The sequence below is a fragment of the Parasteatoda tepidariorum genome, chromosome 5, assembly GCF_043381705.1.
Source record: "Parasteatoda tepidariorum isolate YZ-2023 chromosome 5, CAS_Ptep_4.0, whole genome shotgun sequence".
In the NCBI taxonomy this organism is placed as follows: Eukaryota; Metazoa; Arthropoda; class Arachnida; order Araneae; family Theridiidae; genus Parasteatoda; species Parasteatoda tepidariorum.
The window spans coordinates 55,542,426-55,559,666 of NC_092208.1; the positions used below are offsets into that span (position 1 = coordinate 55,542,426).

The following is a 17,241-nucleotide window of genomic DNA, read 5'->3' on the forward strand; positions in this document are numbered from 1 at the left end:
ACTTCACATGCTTTCCCCATTAGCGTGTGGAAAGTCATAGAGGAAGGAAGTACGTTAGTTTCTCTCTTGATTTTCATATAGATTAAAATCTTTTAACTTGAAAAACTATATGGAACTGAAAACTACATTAAACATAGTTCTAAAGAAAAGTATCACGGAAATTTTAGAAAATATTTTTATTAAGTAAAAAGGAAAAATATTAAGAAAAGGGAAAATATCGTAGTACATTCCTATATAACTGAAAAGAGGAGGAGAGGGAAGGGAGAAGGGCTAAAGGCATGAAACCGGTCTCTCCCCAGATGGCGTATTCGAGTGTTGCGATCGCGAATATTTCTCAAATGGTTCATTATTTATTGACTTAAATAATTAAGTATATAATTAAATCAGCAATACATTGGTGGAAAGAAATTAACGTTTTGAAAATCTAAGCAATAAAATAATTTTCTAAGCAATAAACTAAGTAATAAATTCGAATAATATACAACTTGATCAAGTTGTCATGTAATACACAAAACAAAAATATGTAAAATACGTAGACAAGAAAGAATTACATTTCAATAAATTCGATGTGCGATACGGCACTTTATTTAATTTCACCATAATTAACTTTCTAACTTATATGGAGAAACTTAGGTCTTAGAGCCCCTGAATTAGAACATATTATAGGATCCTTAGAGAAACTTAGCTCAACTTCAACATGACGTCATAGGTCCCATGTGTGGGTATTGTGATCTTCTTCAAGTGCAAGTACCCAATTATCGAGTGTCCCGCAGTGGACTGATCGTTGAGACACGGTTCCCAGCAGATCACCGAAATCAAACATCACTAGCTACTGGTCAGTGTGCGAGTGGGTGACCACTTGGATCAGTCTGCGTAGGGACCGAAGGTGTGCGGTATTGGTCCTCGTTAAACTGTTCTGCAGTAAATTGCTCGATTTCCCGTGCAGGTCGTTGGGCTACCGAAGTGGGGGTGCCATCCCCTCTGCAGAGGATAAAAATTGAGATGGCATGTCTTCGGATCATCCTCAGGGATGTTTCCCAGACCGTCGCCAATAGCCCATTGTACAGCTCTAGTGCGACGTAAATGAACTACAGCTATAACAATAAAAGGTGTGAGGTCATTTTTGTAATCAAGAGGAGCTATAGGCGATCGAAATGTGCAGCAGATGGCGTAGAGCTGAACTCTCTACCTATGGCAACACTTCTAATGCGTTCCCCATTAGCGTGTGGAAAGTTCCAGAGGAAGGAAGTATGCTAGTTTCTCTCTTGATTTTCATATAGATTAAAATCTTTTAAGTTGGAAAGCTATACGGAACTGAAAACTACATTAAACATAGCTCTAAAGAAAAGTATCACGGAAATTAAAAAAAAATATTTTTATTAAATAAAAAGGAAAAATATTAAGAAAAGGGAAAATATCGTAGTACATTCCCATGCAACTGAAAAGAGGAGGAGAGGGAAGGGAGAAGGGCTAAAGGCATGAAACCAGTCTCTCCCCAATCGCTATCAGGGAGAGATGAGAACCTAATTGGTGTAATATATTCTGGCATAAAAAACTCACCAATCGGATTCTCTTACTCAATGGCGTTACGAGGCGTGCGTATTGCATACAGTAAAAACGGTTCCAGAGTTGTTTTTAGAATTTAACCCATTGTTCTTATACTGCATATCGTTAGGCGAAAGGGCAACTCTCTTTTGTCATGGAGGTCTTTTTTATTTCTTTCTCTTTTATCTGATTTTGATATTGCCAGTTTCCAATAATTAGGAATTGAGAAAATAAATAAGAGAATTCAAATTGAGTATTACTCATCAGTTAATAATGTTAGTTAATGATTGGCTATTTGGAACACTATAATAATATTATATTTTAGAGATTTTAATATTTAGTTCATTATTTTTTCATTTTCAAAAGTATTCGGCAGTGACATCTGGTACCGTATTTGTTCTTCGACTGTCATCTGGCTTCCTGCTGTCGTAATGGAGTTGCGTATTATATTGAGATTGGGCTTCTCACACACACACACACATGGTCGCCATTTTCGTGCTGAATAGTGGTGCTTGTGTTTGTTGATACTTTTAATAAGTCGGTGGATAATTACAGACCTAACATTTTTTTAAAATTTCAGTGATCTCACTATGATCAACTACATATGTTGCTTCACGATAATTATATATTTTGCCGTGTCAAACTAAAAGCGGTGGTGGAATTCCACTGTATAGTGAAGTGTATCAATAACATACTTTACTTTAAATATTTTTTTGTCATGGCTGAAAGTGACAAAACGTTAAAAAAAGATATTAATTTTAGTAATGATAATCGGAAATCTAGTGCACCTAATATTATACCCATTACATCGGGAACTGTACATAATGAAAAAAACACAATGCCGAATACTGCTGTCAGTGAACCATCAACGTTAAAAAGAAAACAAACTTCTTTTCAAATAACTAGTGTTACTGTTAAAGGCTCTCGTCTAAGTACTGATGGTGGTGAAGATAGTGCAGATGATTTAGATGAGAGTCATACAGAAGATACAAGTTCAGATATTTTGGACAGCTCAAGAACGACTGATTTAGATAATGATCAATTTTCCCAAGATAACAGTAACACTATCCACAACGACGATCTGTCAACACAAGCTCCATCCATTCCTATAGAAAGTAAGAAAAACTTGCCTATAAAAAAATGTGCACAAGATAATACTTTATTTCCATCCGAACCATCCCAAATTGACAAATTGGATATAACATCTGATAATACTCCAGATGTTAAACCTCCTACACTTCCAGACCAGTGGCAACATAGATTTCGTGTTGTTAAAATTGTCAGCAGTGTTCCATTCAAAAGGGGTCGATGGTTATGTATGGATTTCATGGATCCTCCAGTTCCTGCTGTAGAGGCGAAACCTGAATCTATTGATGTCTCGATTGGCTCTAGTATCTTACCTGGAGAATCTATTCCAACTGATAGAGTGGCTCATGTGTATGAAATACCACCTGGAGATGCTTATCCTGGCACATTGTCTATGGCTGTTCGTCCGGATGAAAGGTTGCAGCCAATGTATGGTATATTTTGGCCAATTAGTAATGGTCAGTATCCATTTATGACAGGTGTCAATTCAAAACCTGTTGCTTCTCCACTTCATGCCGAAACTAAAACTCACGAGTCTTCCCAATCTTTGACTCCTGCACAAGGTATCCAACATCAACAAAATATACCTCCAACTCAAACATCAATTTCTCCTCAAGTTGTCCAACAACAAAACTTAAGTATTCCAAATGCAATTCCTACTCAAGGAGGTCAACATCAACAAAATATTAGCACCCAGTCTACTGTATCAACTCTAGGATTTCAGCATCAGCAAAATATGTCTAACACCCAATCTGTTTCTACACCAGGAATTCAGCATCAACAAAATGTTTCTAATACTCAGTCTGCTGTTTCCAGTCAAGGAATTCAACATCAACAAAGTTTGCCTGGTGTTCAAACGCCAGTATCTAATCTAGGAATTATTCAACCTGTTTCTAGTACTCAGTCTCCAGTTACATCGCAAGGAATGCAACAAACTATCTCAAATACGCAGTCTACAGTATCAACTCAATGTAATCCGCTTACATCTAGTTCTCAGTCTTCTACTCAAGTAATACAGCACCCTTATAATAATGCACAAACTGTTATTTCAAGTCAAGGAATTCCATCTACTTCTAATATTCAGTCTGCTACTCCAGGAGTTCAACAAAATGTGTCTGGTACTCAGTCTGTTGTTTCTAACCAAGGAGTTCAACAAAATGCATCAGTAGTTCAGTCTTCAAATTCTGCTTTAGGAATTCAACCAAATTTGCCTGTTTCTCAAACACCAACAACTCAGATTCAAAATATTCCGAGTATACAGCAAACAGTTCCTTCTCAAGGAATTCAACATCAGCAAAATGTTAATGTTATGCATACTTCTGTTTCGTCTCAACATCAAAATGTTTCCAGTATTCAGTCGACAGTAGCTCAAGGAATTCACCAGACCTCCAGTGTTCCTGTATCAAGTCAAGGTATTCAACAGCAGTCAATATCAAACACGCAAGCTACATCAGTTGAATATATTAAACCAACTGGTCAAGCAAATATTGGAGCGCAAAATATTTCAAATCAAATTCAGGATATGTCTTCTCAGTCTGTTTTACTTGGACACTCTAGTTCTCCTCCTCAATCTCAGTCACCTGTACAAGTTGTACAAAATGTTGCGGGACAACAACAAACAGTAACTAGTGAATCTATTCCACTCGTAAAGCCAGTATCTATTTTACAGACGCAAGAATCTCAACCATCTATGCAACCACAGATGCAAATTTTAGGCTCCTCACAAAGTCAAACTATGTCAGCAGCACCAACTATGCAAGTTAATATTGAAACTGTAACACAACCAGTAGTTACTTCCTCTATTCAAGTTAATGACATTTCACAAGTAGTGTTAACTCAAGAGTCTGTTGTACAGCCCTCAGTTCAGTTAACATTGACTACTTCAACTATTGGAAGTCAGGCACTACCTACTGCTACCACTCCAGAAGTAATGTTAGTTTCAAATTCTAAACCTCAAGAAATAGTTGTTCCTAGTCAAATTATTCAAAATCACGTTGAGGCAAAAGAGCTCGGAACACCACCTTCTACGAATGTTCAAATTTTGCAAGATATTTCACAAGAAACTCAATCAGCAAAAAGTGATGTAAATGGTGAAGAAACAGAAAGGTATTTTTTTGAATTATTTCACTAATTTCTATTTATTTATTAAAATTAAACAGCATTTTTTGTGTAAATAAAATCTTCTAATATTTATATTCTTTCAGTACCATTTCTTGTCGTAAAACTATTTTAAACACTAAGTTTTTTTGTTAAGCTTTTTTTTTTTCTAATTTTATTTTTGATTATTGTTTACACAATAAATTGAGTTGAATGTTATTTATTTGATTGATATTTAATTTAATCAAAGGATGCTACCAGGGTTATAAAAAAGTGGTTTCTTTGTCAAACTCAACCCAATTGGGTTTTTCTGTTTATAGGAAAAAGCAGGAAAAGATTCCTCTATTTCCTAAAAAATTAAAAAAGCTGGTAATTATATTTATATTAAGTTATATTTGTGAGGGTGATTTATTTTTTTTTGTAACTGTTCATGCTAACTACTTTTGCTGAAGTTCCAAAGGATTTTTCAATTTGCAGAAATATATATTTATAAATATATGTAACGGTTTGCCCAGGAATACCATGAATTATGGCGTTCAAGTTAGTCCTTTTCCGTGATGTTTTTTTTTTCTCCCATGGTAATGTTCGATTATAAGGTCCGGTTTTTTTTAGACTATAATTATGCCAGTACATGGTCCAAAATATTTGACAAATAGCTTTCGGCAAGCTATTACACTCTTATAAAATTTTATTGCAAGTACAAAAACTCAGTTTCAGTTGGATCAAACAATTAGAGGTATGGAAATATTTATTTTAGACTAAAAAATAATACAGTTAAACATTTTGAAGTGACTACTTCAACCTTTGAAGCACTCCCATTCTGTAATGGAATCTGAAATTTTCAATAGGATTTATGTTAGGATGAACCTCTGAACTATGATTTCTGGACAACGACCATCAGTTTCTCTTGTGAATTTTATTTATCAATGTATCTTTAAGTAATTTTTTTCACTTGTCACCTGTTAATTCCTATGATTTCAAATGGAGAAGATTTCCGTATCATGATATAGGGCAGGATAATTGCCAAGTCTTGGCAAATTCCGGGCAGCGGATCATGAGTAACTAACAAAAAATCACACAAAGAGACCAACTTGAAGGGTATAACTTAAGTCAATCCTTGGCAAACCTGTACATATTTCTTTTTAAAAGCAATTTTCAGTTTAAAATCAATTTGGCGCCTTGGTGATTGTAGTTGGCGTAACAGATCACATTACGGAAATATCCCCTTCAAGTGAACGTATCATATTTTATTATTTTGTTAATATTTATAAAAATAAGCTGTTTTTAACTATTTAAGAAACACTACAATAAGAACTTTGTTGAAGATGAGTTAGTAGATGATGTTGGAAAAGAAGTTACCAAATTTGATAGTTACTTTAGCATAAAAACGTTATTTGACAATTGTTGTGACATTTAGATTTTTGTTCACAGTAATAACAATGAAGAACTGTACCCAGAAACTATTCATATAGTACTGAGCACAAGGATTTGTTTCAATTGGAGATGAACAAAACAATCTTTACGACTTCAAAAGTTTACTACCAGAAACTTCTAGAAAATGCAGCTATTTCCTAGCACTCAATTATGGCTGAAATAAGTCTAGTAAACAGCATAACATAGGCTATCCTATAAACCTATGTAGCATTCCTGTCTATATAGGTTTGGCGAGGAAACCTAGAAACTTTTGACATGATTTTAGACAATTCTTGTAGATGTAGAACTCTATAATTATCTCTTTGAAACTCAGAATTTTCAAGAACTATTATTTTGATGCAAAAATGGTCGCTAAGATTATCAATAGTCCACAAATATGTCTCCAAACAATAGAACACCGAGGTCAAGCATCACTGGCTGCAGTCAGTAAGCGAGTGATTGACCACTTTGATCAGCCTGGCTAAAGACGAGGGTGTGCGGTATCAGTCCCCATTAAATTGTTATGTCATAAAGTGCTCAACTTCGCACGCAGGTCGTCAAGTTACCAAAGCAAGATATCAAAATTGTGATGGGACGTCTCCCTGACTGTCATCAATAGCCCAATGTGCAGCTCTAGTGCAATGTAAATAAAGTAACTACCTGCCATAAAGTATGCATTAAATGTCATTTTTCTATATTTATTACGTTACAATTATGAGACTTTCTTGCAAATTTTCTAATTAAGCAATCTATTTAGGGTTCATCTGAGATATTTAACCTCATCCTCATAAAAAAAGAATGTTCACAAAATTATTGTGCATATAATTATTATGAAATTTGTAGGAATATCATAAAGAATCTGGAGAACACAATTTATTTCAGAAAGAAAAGAAAACAAATTGCTTATTTTTCCTTTTTTTTTTTTTTTTTTTTTTTTTTTTTTTTTTTTTTTTNTTTTTTTTTTTTTTTTGTTCATACTAAGATAGTAAGCAGTGGATAAGTTAACTAAACATTTTTGTTCTATGATACTGTTCGGAATTTCTAGTGAAAAATACAAGGATATAAATATCCTATTTCGCTGAAAAAACATTGGAAAAATATGTAATTTATCCAAAAATCTAAACCAAAATTTTATTAAAGCTTGAGCTGAAATTAATCTTTGGTTTAGTAAAAATGAATTATTTTAAATAAAATATTTTTATATTTTTAATAATTTTTTAGGTGGTTATTCTCTTTATGTCACCATTCTAAAACTTTATATTCTTTATAAAACATTTTTCTTGTCAAATTTTTACCTCTTAAAAAACTTAATTTCATTATCTTTAATAATAATAGATTTTAAGTTTTTATGTCTGAATTTGTAAATTAGATTATTACTTTTGGTTTGATGCTTAGTTCTGTTGCCCTTTTGCCCTCTCCCCTTCTAAACTAATCACTGGTTTTGAGTATTCTTCATTTTAACATAATTGATTATTAAAATTTGTTTTTTATTTGAATACCAGAGGGGAAGAACGGTATATTCATGAATGCTGATTCAGAGAAAATACAAATTCAGAGATTTCAGCTTCAGAAGCATTTTTTCCTAGTGGTAGCAAGCAGAGAGAGGTGCAAAAAATTTTCAGAGCCTAATTTTTCCCCAACACATAGGTTTGTCACTTTAAAATTTCCCCGATAAATTATAACCCTTTCTTTTTAGATACAATAATTTTTCAAAATATTTTTCGAAAGTAAAATCTGTATTTTGTTAAAGTTTCTAATAATATTTCTTTAACATTAATTAAAACTAAACATTAACTGAACTAACTTGATGTGTTGAAAGTAATAGAAATCAAAAAACACATATATTATTAAAATAGCAATATAATTTTTGAAATAAAATTTTATGATTCAATAATTTTATATTATATATGTTTTCACTTAAGTGAATTAAAGTTAAAGTGATTAGTATAGAAAGGGACTTCAAACTGTCATATAAAGTTATTTGTGTTAGATTTAAAATAATGAAAAATATTCCTTTTCTTTTTAGATAGTAAGTTGGTAGGAGATTAAGAATAAAATATTTTGTAGCATTTTTTTTAAAAAAGCTTATTTTCGGATAGAAGAATCTTTAGTTCTTAAGTTTTAATAATTATGTTTTTAAAATATCTCTTTCAAAAAATTCTGCTTTAGTTCACTACCACTAAGAAAAATAATTCAAAACTACATAGAATCTGTAGTAGTTGGAATCTCTTGCCTACGGACAGGAAGGGTTTTTTATCCATCACGGTACAACCTATTTTCAAGTTATTCACATGTCAATTCAGTATTTGATTTACAGTTATGCTTAGTATTTGTTAATTTAATAATTAATTCTGATGATACAATTTTTGCCTTTAAAAATTTTTTTTTAAGCAAAAAATTCTTCTCTTATTTTGGTAATGAGTGAGAATTACATTTTGAAATCTGCACATGAGATAATATGAGAGGGTAATTTAAAAATGGTTGAGGATCAAATTACAGAGCTCATTCTAGGCAGAGTAAACAGGGCAGGTCGCAGCACCCTGCTGCCCTTTTAGTCAAAAGAATCCACCCTGTTGCCCCTGAAGTAAATTAGTGCCCTGATGTAATAGACTCCATACTCTTTCTTTCCTCAACCCTTCTTTATTTTTTCCCCAAACTCTACAATGGATTTTCAACTTTTTTTATTTAGTTTGTCATTACTGTCAATACATAGATTTATATAGGAAAGGAAAAATAGCCATCACACCCCCTTGTTGCACTTGTCTTTGAAAGTTTGCAGTTACTTCCACTATCATTAAATCATAATTATTATTAATTATTAAATCATAACTACAGAGACTAAAAACATACATTTATTATTTTATTAATATATGCATGCATTTTAAATAAATTACTAAGCTAATTAGCTCATAAACTCAATTTATATGTTAATTTATTACTCAAAATTAGTAATTAATATGATTGCTCTACTACTTTCAGTAAAATAAAAAAAAAATAGAAAATTTCTTTTACTAATTGACAATGTTTTTTAATAGAACGTGTAAAGCCCCTTAGAAAGAAATTATTGCCTTTTTAGAATAATAATGCCCCTTTTTCAAACTTTTGCACCCAGCCCTTTTTTCTGCCTAGAATGAGCTCTGCAAATTAATTTATTACATAATATTAGAAGTTTTGATGCATTTTTATGGTGTTAAGTGAGGGACCTTGCAAAACTCTTTAACTATCCTTTTACATGACGAAGCACCCTGCTCTTTTTTATTCCTAGTGAGAACTCTACATTTATCATTAATTATATGTTTGTGTAAGTTTCAGGATCAACTCCATGACTGAAATCAAAATATTTAATTTTAGGTTCAATTTGTCTAGAGAAAAAAATTCTTAATAATAAATAAATATTCAATGATAAAAGTAAAAATGATTTTAAGAAACATTAATATTTTTAAAAAAAAATTTTAATACTGTAGTTTCTGACTAGTATCTTAAATTGGATTGTAAGAAATCTTTGTTTACGATCATATCTCTATTTGGTAATCAGTAGACTTTGAACAGTCTTAAGTGAAGCTTAGTAAATCAACAATGGCTGCTTCTCATGGAAAAGTTTATCAACGGTGTTAATTTATTTTGTTAGTCATAATTAAGTTTTTTAATGTTATAAATAAATTTATTAATTATTATATATTTTTCAGTGTACCCAGTGGAACCAGTACTGTTGCTATTGACAACAAAATAGAGCAAGCAATGGTGAGTCCCATATTTTTATATTAGCTACTATTTTGAAGTATAAGTGCTGCTTATCTTGTTGTTATGTTATCATTTTTTTTAGAAAAACTAACTGTATTTTTGGTTTCTGTTATAAACCAATGTTTAAAAATTGGTATAACTAAGACTTGTAAAACTATCTCAAGGAATAGTTAAGCAGATTTAACTAAGAGTCTAAAAAAATTTTGGATTAAGTTCAATATCAAAACATTATTTGAATTTTCATTAAAACGTCTATAATTTATATTTTGTATTTTCATTGAGTCTTTAAAACTAAAGTTGGTTAAATTTTTTAAAGGTTGGATTATTTTCTACTCACACTGCCACAGTTTAAAATGAATAGAAAATTGTTAAAAATATTAATAGTAAATTCTTAATCAGTTTTTTTTTTTTTTTAAATTTATATAATAAATCATGCTTAAATCTAATTTATTATTGTCCTCATATAATAAGTCATTTTATTTATGATGTTTTACTTTATGCAAGGATATGACCACTCTTCTAATAAAACTTTATCAAAGTCCTATTTTTATCTTCTAAATTTATCGTTATAACATTTTAACATAAAAATTTATCGTTTATTCCCATATGAATCTAATCTCAGGTTATATTTAATTAAGAAAATAACCTGTCTTATTTTAAATTTTTAACAAACAGGCCATATTGTAGTTAACAATTCAACAACAAATGTTTATTATGTGCTATTTTTATTTCAATAAATAAAACATGAAGATAGGGGTGCACAACCTTTTTGAGTGAAGGGCAACATGCACAGGAGATTGACCAATGAAGGGCTGCATGCTAGAGTATTTAGACATATTGACAGTAATTGTAGGTAGTAATTGTTCTAGGCACTAAATTATTTTTGTCACTTATCTTTGTAATATCTTGCATAAAATTAAATACTTTTAAATGTTTAAAATTAGAAACTTCAAAACTGATTACTTAAAAAAAAATTAAAAAGAAAGAAAGCATTAATTTTGAAGGAACTATTTTCCTTTATAATAAAAAACAATTAAGATACTTGTTTACAATTTTTGTGACGAATATTTTTTTAACATGACACATGCTATTTACAATTAATACACACATATTCATATATTAACAATCAATAAAATTTACATTACTCTATGAAATTTATTTTAATTTAATTCCTAATGGTTATCCTTTAATTTGCAAAAGTTTTAAATATTGTGATAGTTTTATGCACTTGATCATGAGATAACTTTTTCGAGCCATTAAATTAGAATCGAATGATTTTGTTTAAATACTGATCTGTAATATTGAATCTGCAAAACTCATTCTGGAAAATAGTCTTCTGACAAGCTGTTGTTGTGGGTAGTATTAAACTTAGGGCAATAACATAAGCAGCTTTGGAATTTGTCCTAGATGGTCTTCTTCCTTTCCGGATTTTTAAATCACATGAATACAAATAGCAATGTGTAATTTTTGAATTGGCTTGAATACGAATTGCTATGTGTGATTTTTAAATTACGTAAATAAAAAACGCGATGCATGGTTTTCAAATAGCGTGAATACAATTCGAGATGTGTGATCTTTAAATTGCGAAACTACTCACAACGCATGATTTTTCAAATGTATGAATATGAATCGTGAGAAGAGTAACGTTTGATATTCTAAGTGTCAGAATCTGAATCGCGATATGTGATTTAAAACCTCTTGAATCCGAATCGCGATGGGTGATTCTTAAGTCTCTATTATGTTAGTACGAAATGTGATGCGCAATTTTACGATCACGTAAATAGGAATTACGATGTTTGAATTTTAAATTACGAGAGGAATTAAAACATAAAAATTTTAAAATCCGTAAATACGAATCCCAACATGTGATTTTTTGAATCATGTGATAACAAAAAGAATAGGTTGGGTGTGTGCTGTATAACTTGCACATGTTCATGGGACTAAAGAAATATGCACGTGTTTTGAATTATTTTTTTTGCAAAAGGGATGAGTTTAATATAGATGTACACATCTCGAGTTTTTTTTCCCCCGTTTTTTTTTTTTTTCATTCTCTTCAGGAAGGTGTCGATTTTGCTAAGATAAGTAATTATTTTTTAAGTTACAAAATTTTTTTCAAACAGAATCGAATTTCACGAGTTGTAATATTGTGTTAAATTATCGGGATATTCTAAATCACATGGCGCAATGACGGTGGGGAGAAACATGTTCGAAAAAACTATTATATTTATGTTCAAATCGGCCAAATAAAACATGTAAAGGTTAATTATTTTAGTGCGTGATTCAAAACTTGCGTGCGTTCAAATTATAGTATTAAAAATATTAGATTTTTTTAAAATCACAGGGGAAAGAGTAGTAATAACTACCAAAAAAATTATCAAAATCCCTTCATATTTACGATAAATTCGTTTACAGAAAGCGCATCAAAATTTTATATATTTAAATGCTGGATCCGAAGTTAAAGTATAGCAATAGCGTATATAAAATATTAGGACTTTCAAAACCTTTTGGAAATGTGTAGCAATAGTTAAAAAAATAACGAAAAAATAATTTAATTTGCGATAAAATTGATACAAATAAACCACGTCAAAAATTGTTTATATTAATGAGTGATTCTTTACTCACAATTTGTAATAATATCGTGCTAAAATATTGAAATTTTAAATACCATGTGGAAATACATAGCTATAACTGCCGAAAAAATGATCAAATGTCATTTAGATTTTCCATAAAGTTAGCACAAAAAAACCTTTTCATAACTTCCAAAAATTGTGATTTCATAAACTACATAAAAATGAATATTAATAACTACCAAAAAGTCACTGGATTTACGATGAAATCAGCACACACGAAGAGTGTTAAAAGTGATAACTAAATTCGAAATTCGCCTATTGTAATAATGTTGTATTGAAAATATTGGAATTTTCAAAACTATGCTTAAGTCTGTAGCGTTAAGCATCGAAAAAAGAGATTAAAAAAACTACATTGATTGAAATTGGGTGCATCAAAAACTTAAATGCGAAAATTTCAAATTTACGGATTTTTTTTATTTTTCAAAAAGAAAATTGAAATTTTTTTTTCATTTGCGTCAGATTGCGTCCGCAGGACACACATCAAAGGTTAGTGGGCCACAGGTTGTGCACCCCTAAACACTTTTATTTTATATTGAGTACTTAAATATTTTAATTCTGATTTGAACTTGTTCTAATTGAACACATTAATGTCCAGGTCAATATTTTTGATTTTTTTTTCTTATGTTTTGAACACTGATGTTTGAATTTCATAAAAATCAACTGAAAATTAGTTCTGTCTGAAAACTTCTTGTTTTTGGATGAAAAAGTGAAAAATTTATTAAATATTGAACTGTCCTGAAAAATACTGTAGAAAAATAATAAAATAAGAAATTGTAAAAAAAAGTATTAAGTAGCAAATAAGTTAATTGATGAAATATGAAACAAAAATAACATTTTCTTTTTCATATTACACATAACTATCTCCAAGTTACATTTAAAAAAAAAAAAAAAAAAAAAAACTTTATTATCAAATGAAAACTACATTATTAACTAAATACATTCAGCTATTGATGACAGTTAAAATAGAGATGGGTCTTATGCTTTTTGCCAAAGAGGTTCACATTAATTAATTCCAGAGGTCCCTCAGGTACTATATTTGCTAGATAATTTAATAAATATTCAAAGGAGAAATTCATAAAGGAGATAATAGGTTCAGAGTAAGTTAAGTTTCGATTTTTAGCGCGTTAGTATTTTATTTTATGTGTTTTCATTTTTGTTATTGCTTGAAATAGACAAATTATTGTACTAAAATATCAAATAAATCCATAGTAATGGAGTGCAAAAAAAAAGCAATTATAAATAAATAAAATTAAGTAAAGATACAAAGGAAGTTAGAATTTTAAAGTATCCCTCAAATGTTGATCTGACACGCATGCTTTTGTTTTCAATTTTGTATTAACCAAATTACTCTTTTAATGTTTTATTACTTGGTCTAAATAAAGCACTAAAATGGTCTAATTAATTCATCCTTTTATTACCATCAGCCACACATTTTGCTCTACCAAATATCTGAAATAATTTTCATTCTTCTGTTTTCAATATTTTTTTAGTGAACTATTGTTTCAACCTGAATAAGATAATTCAATCGGGCTCTAGAATTTCATTGCCTATATGTAGTGTTTCTAATACAGTCAGACCTCGATATAAGGTCACCCCGCATATAAGGTCACTTTTCCAAAGTCTCGACTCACTGAATAGGAATTCTTTGTTACGGATTATCGGATATATGGTCAAGTTTTAAAAATCAGTATCTCTTATAAGGTCATTTTTATCTGAGGCGAGGGGAACTCTTTTCTAACAAAACCTATTTAACTTCCTTACAAGGCTATTGCCCCTATCGAGTTCTAGGAAAATGTCGCAGCCAACGAACAAGCTACAATTTCTGAAATTGTTTCACAAGTTGAGAACAGTGACAGTGATCCTGAGACTGTAGCTGTAACCCAAGTGGAAGCCTTCAATGAAATAAATGTCATACGAAATTTTTTTTACAAACCACTGGGGAACATTTTGAGAAGTTACAAAATCTAGAAAACATAGTTCGAGAAATGAAATCAAAAGCGAGACACACGTGCATAAATTATTATTTTAAATTAGGTAAGATGTAATGTATGTATGTACATACATTTTGAGGAAATATGTAAACAGCTTTATTTTAAATTAAGATTTTTTTTAAAAATCTAACCTTCTTTAATTCTTTATTAATTCTGTTAAAATTTATTGACTCAAATATTTAATTTATGACCAATTGTTTTCGTTTGTATTATTATTTTAAAAAAAAACATAATGTGTACTATTTATGTGCTTAGTTACGAACTACTAATAAATCGGTTAAAAGGTCACCCTGCTTATAAGGTCACTTTTGCGATGTCCATTAGGGTGACCTTATATCGAGCTCTGACTGTACTTCCTGTTACCTTATTTATTCCAATTACCTCTTAGCAGTATTTTCAGAAGCGTGTCATTTTGGCTGTGGAATTAAACTTTTGTATTAATGGTAATTTGTCCTTATTGTCACATTTTAGAAAACCATGTTCAAAATCATTAGAAATTGACATTTGTGCCTATGTAGCATTTATTTACATGGTCATATAATCATTAACATTTTCAACAAATATTTTTAACAAAACTGGTTAATAATTATCAATTGTAAGATTTGAAAGTTAACATTTAGATAGTGCATCTCATATTAAATAATGTCCTGTGATACTTGGACATTTATATAACAAAAGCTGGCTGGCAAAACAGAAACTTCAAGATCTCTAGCAGTGTTTTCATCATAGAAAAAAAATGGGTGAGAATTTCTCACCGTTTCTCAAAAACAGGGTGAGATTTCAAAAAGTTAAGTGAGATTTCTAAAAAAAACACAAACTCTTGAAAAAAAATCATTTCTTTAATTATAATACATTTTTAACGTCTTCTATTTTTTAAAGCATTGAATATTTTTGGTGCATCATCATAGAAAATTTTGCCTTTACAAGGTATTTGCCCATCTTACATAAGTGCATAAAAAATTTGAACGTCTTACATGAAGAAACCTTACCTACGGTAAACACGTGGTTGCAGAAAAATGTGTTCTGAAAGGGGTTCCATGGTTGTGTTCTATTGTTCGAAAAGTTTCTGAACAATACTGGTAAATAGAGAAGCTAGATAACGGGGCAGATGTTGAAAATTATGAAAGAACCAGGAAGAAAAGTGAAATGGATTTTATTCTAAATGGCGTAATTCGAAGCTTTTTCCAAATTGCGAGAAATTTGCGAATTTTAAAATTTATTTATGCGAATTTCTCGCGGTAATCATTTTTTAATGCGAGAAAAGAAAAAATATGTGAGGTTCTCGCGCTGTAGTGAAAACACTGTCTAGACTGGTAGACTTTTATTAAATCTTAACTTGTTTTTATTTTGCATTCTGATATTTCATGCTGTTTCCTTACTTCATGGGTTAGTGTAGTGTATGCCCTCCTCATGCATTTCAATGAATGTATTAAGTGTTACTGCTGCAATTAAAAAAAAAAAAGAAAGCAATTAAACTTTAAGTAATAGGTTGGGACAAAATTATATTGTTCTTTTACTTTAATAAGCAGGGAACTACAAAAGTTCCAAAAAGAGAAATTCACCAATCTGGTTCAGTATTTAGAAACAGGCATTTTATCGAATGGGAAGCCTTGTAACTGCTTTTCGCTTTTATAAAATTGCATAAATGCATAATATTATTTTTAAAATCTGAAAATAAAGGGGATAATAAAAAATAACCAGAATGCAATAAAATTAAATCTACGTTATCTAAAGATGGAACTTAGTGCTGAGATATAAAGACATCCAAGTTGATTGAAAAACTGAATTTTACAATATTTTGGTTGGATGTAATGTTGAAAAGAAATTTTTTTCTCTAAAATATTCAGATTTTTAGTTTTTTTCTTTTCAGGTTAAATTTTATTAAAGTTTGGGCATGAGCTTCGATTTTTAGCACTAGATGGGGTGCCTGAAGATAAGCCTAGTTAATGCTAAATTTTGCATGTTATTCTCTCTTCAATAATGAAAAATATATATATGATTCCAGTCTTTAATATGAAAAATGTCTGATTGAGATCAATTGTGTTTTTGCCATTCTTACTATCTTACAATTGTTTTTAATTTTGCAGGATTTGGTGAAGAGTCATTTGATGTTTGCTGTCAGAGAAGAGGTAGATGTCTTAAAGGAAAAGATTACTGAATTAATGGATAGAATATCTCAATTAGAATATGAAAATGGATTCCTGAGAGCAAATGCTAGCCAACAAACTCTTGAGCAATTAAATCATTCTCAACTTCTTCAACAGCAGCAGCAACAACAACAACAAAATATTTCTTCTACTGTGTCGTTGAACTCTGTGTCGCAGATATCTCAACAGCCTCTGCAATCCCATCAATTAAATATTCAAGATCAACAGCCAACATCATAACAAAAGCTTTCTTTATTAATGCTCCAATTATATAAAATTATTTTTGGTAGTTTTGCATTATGGTCAGCTTTTAGAATAATTAACGTATTGTATATAGGGTCTTAGTTATACGTATTTAATATATATATATCTATATATATATATTCTGTTTTGTAATATATGTAGGATTTTAAAAGAAATTCTGGTTTCAGATATCAGTAGCTTTACTTTGTTTGAATAACCAGACATCATTTGCTTCTAAAGCTTTTAATTTCATATTGCTTTAATGTCATGTATATGCTTTCATTCATTTTAAATTGATTGTGAAATCGAATTAGCTTCTTTTTCTTTTTAACCGTTTGATTCAAATTT

At 30.3% G+C, this 17,241-nt stretch overlaps 1 protein-coding gene across 1 annotated transcript; it reads left to right on the forward strand.

Annotated features, from left to right (window-relative positions):
• The first annotated feature begins 1,690 nt into the window (after nucleotides 1-1,690).
• On the forward strand, nucleotides 1,691-17,025 carry LOC107447668 (protein bunched, class 2/F/G isoform). Its single transcript, XM_016062640.4, has 3 exons — nucleotides 1,691-4,737; nucleotides 9,828-9,882; nucleotides 16,591-17,025. The coding sequence occupies exons 1-3, from the start codon at nucleotides 2,150-2,152 to the stop codon at nucleotides 16,888-16,890; spliced, it is 2,943 nt and encodes a 980-aa protein (XP_015918126.2). The 5' UTR covers nucleotides 1,691-2,149; the 3' UTR covers nucleotides 16,891-17,025.
• Nucleotides 17,026-17,241: the final 216 nt, after the last annotated feature.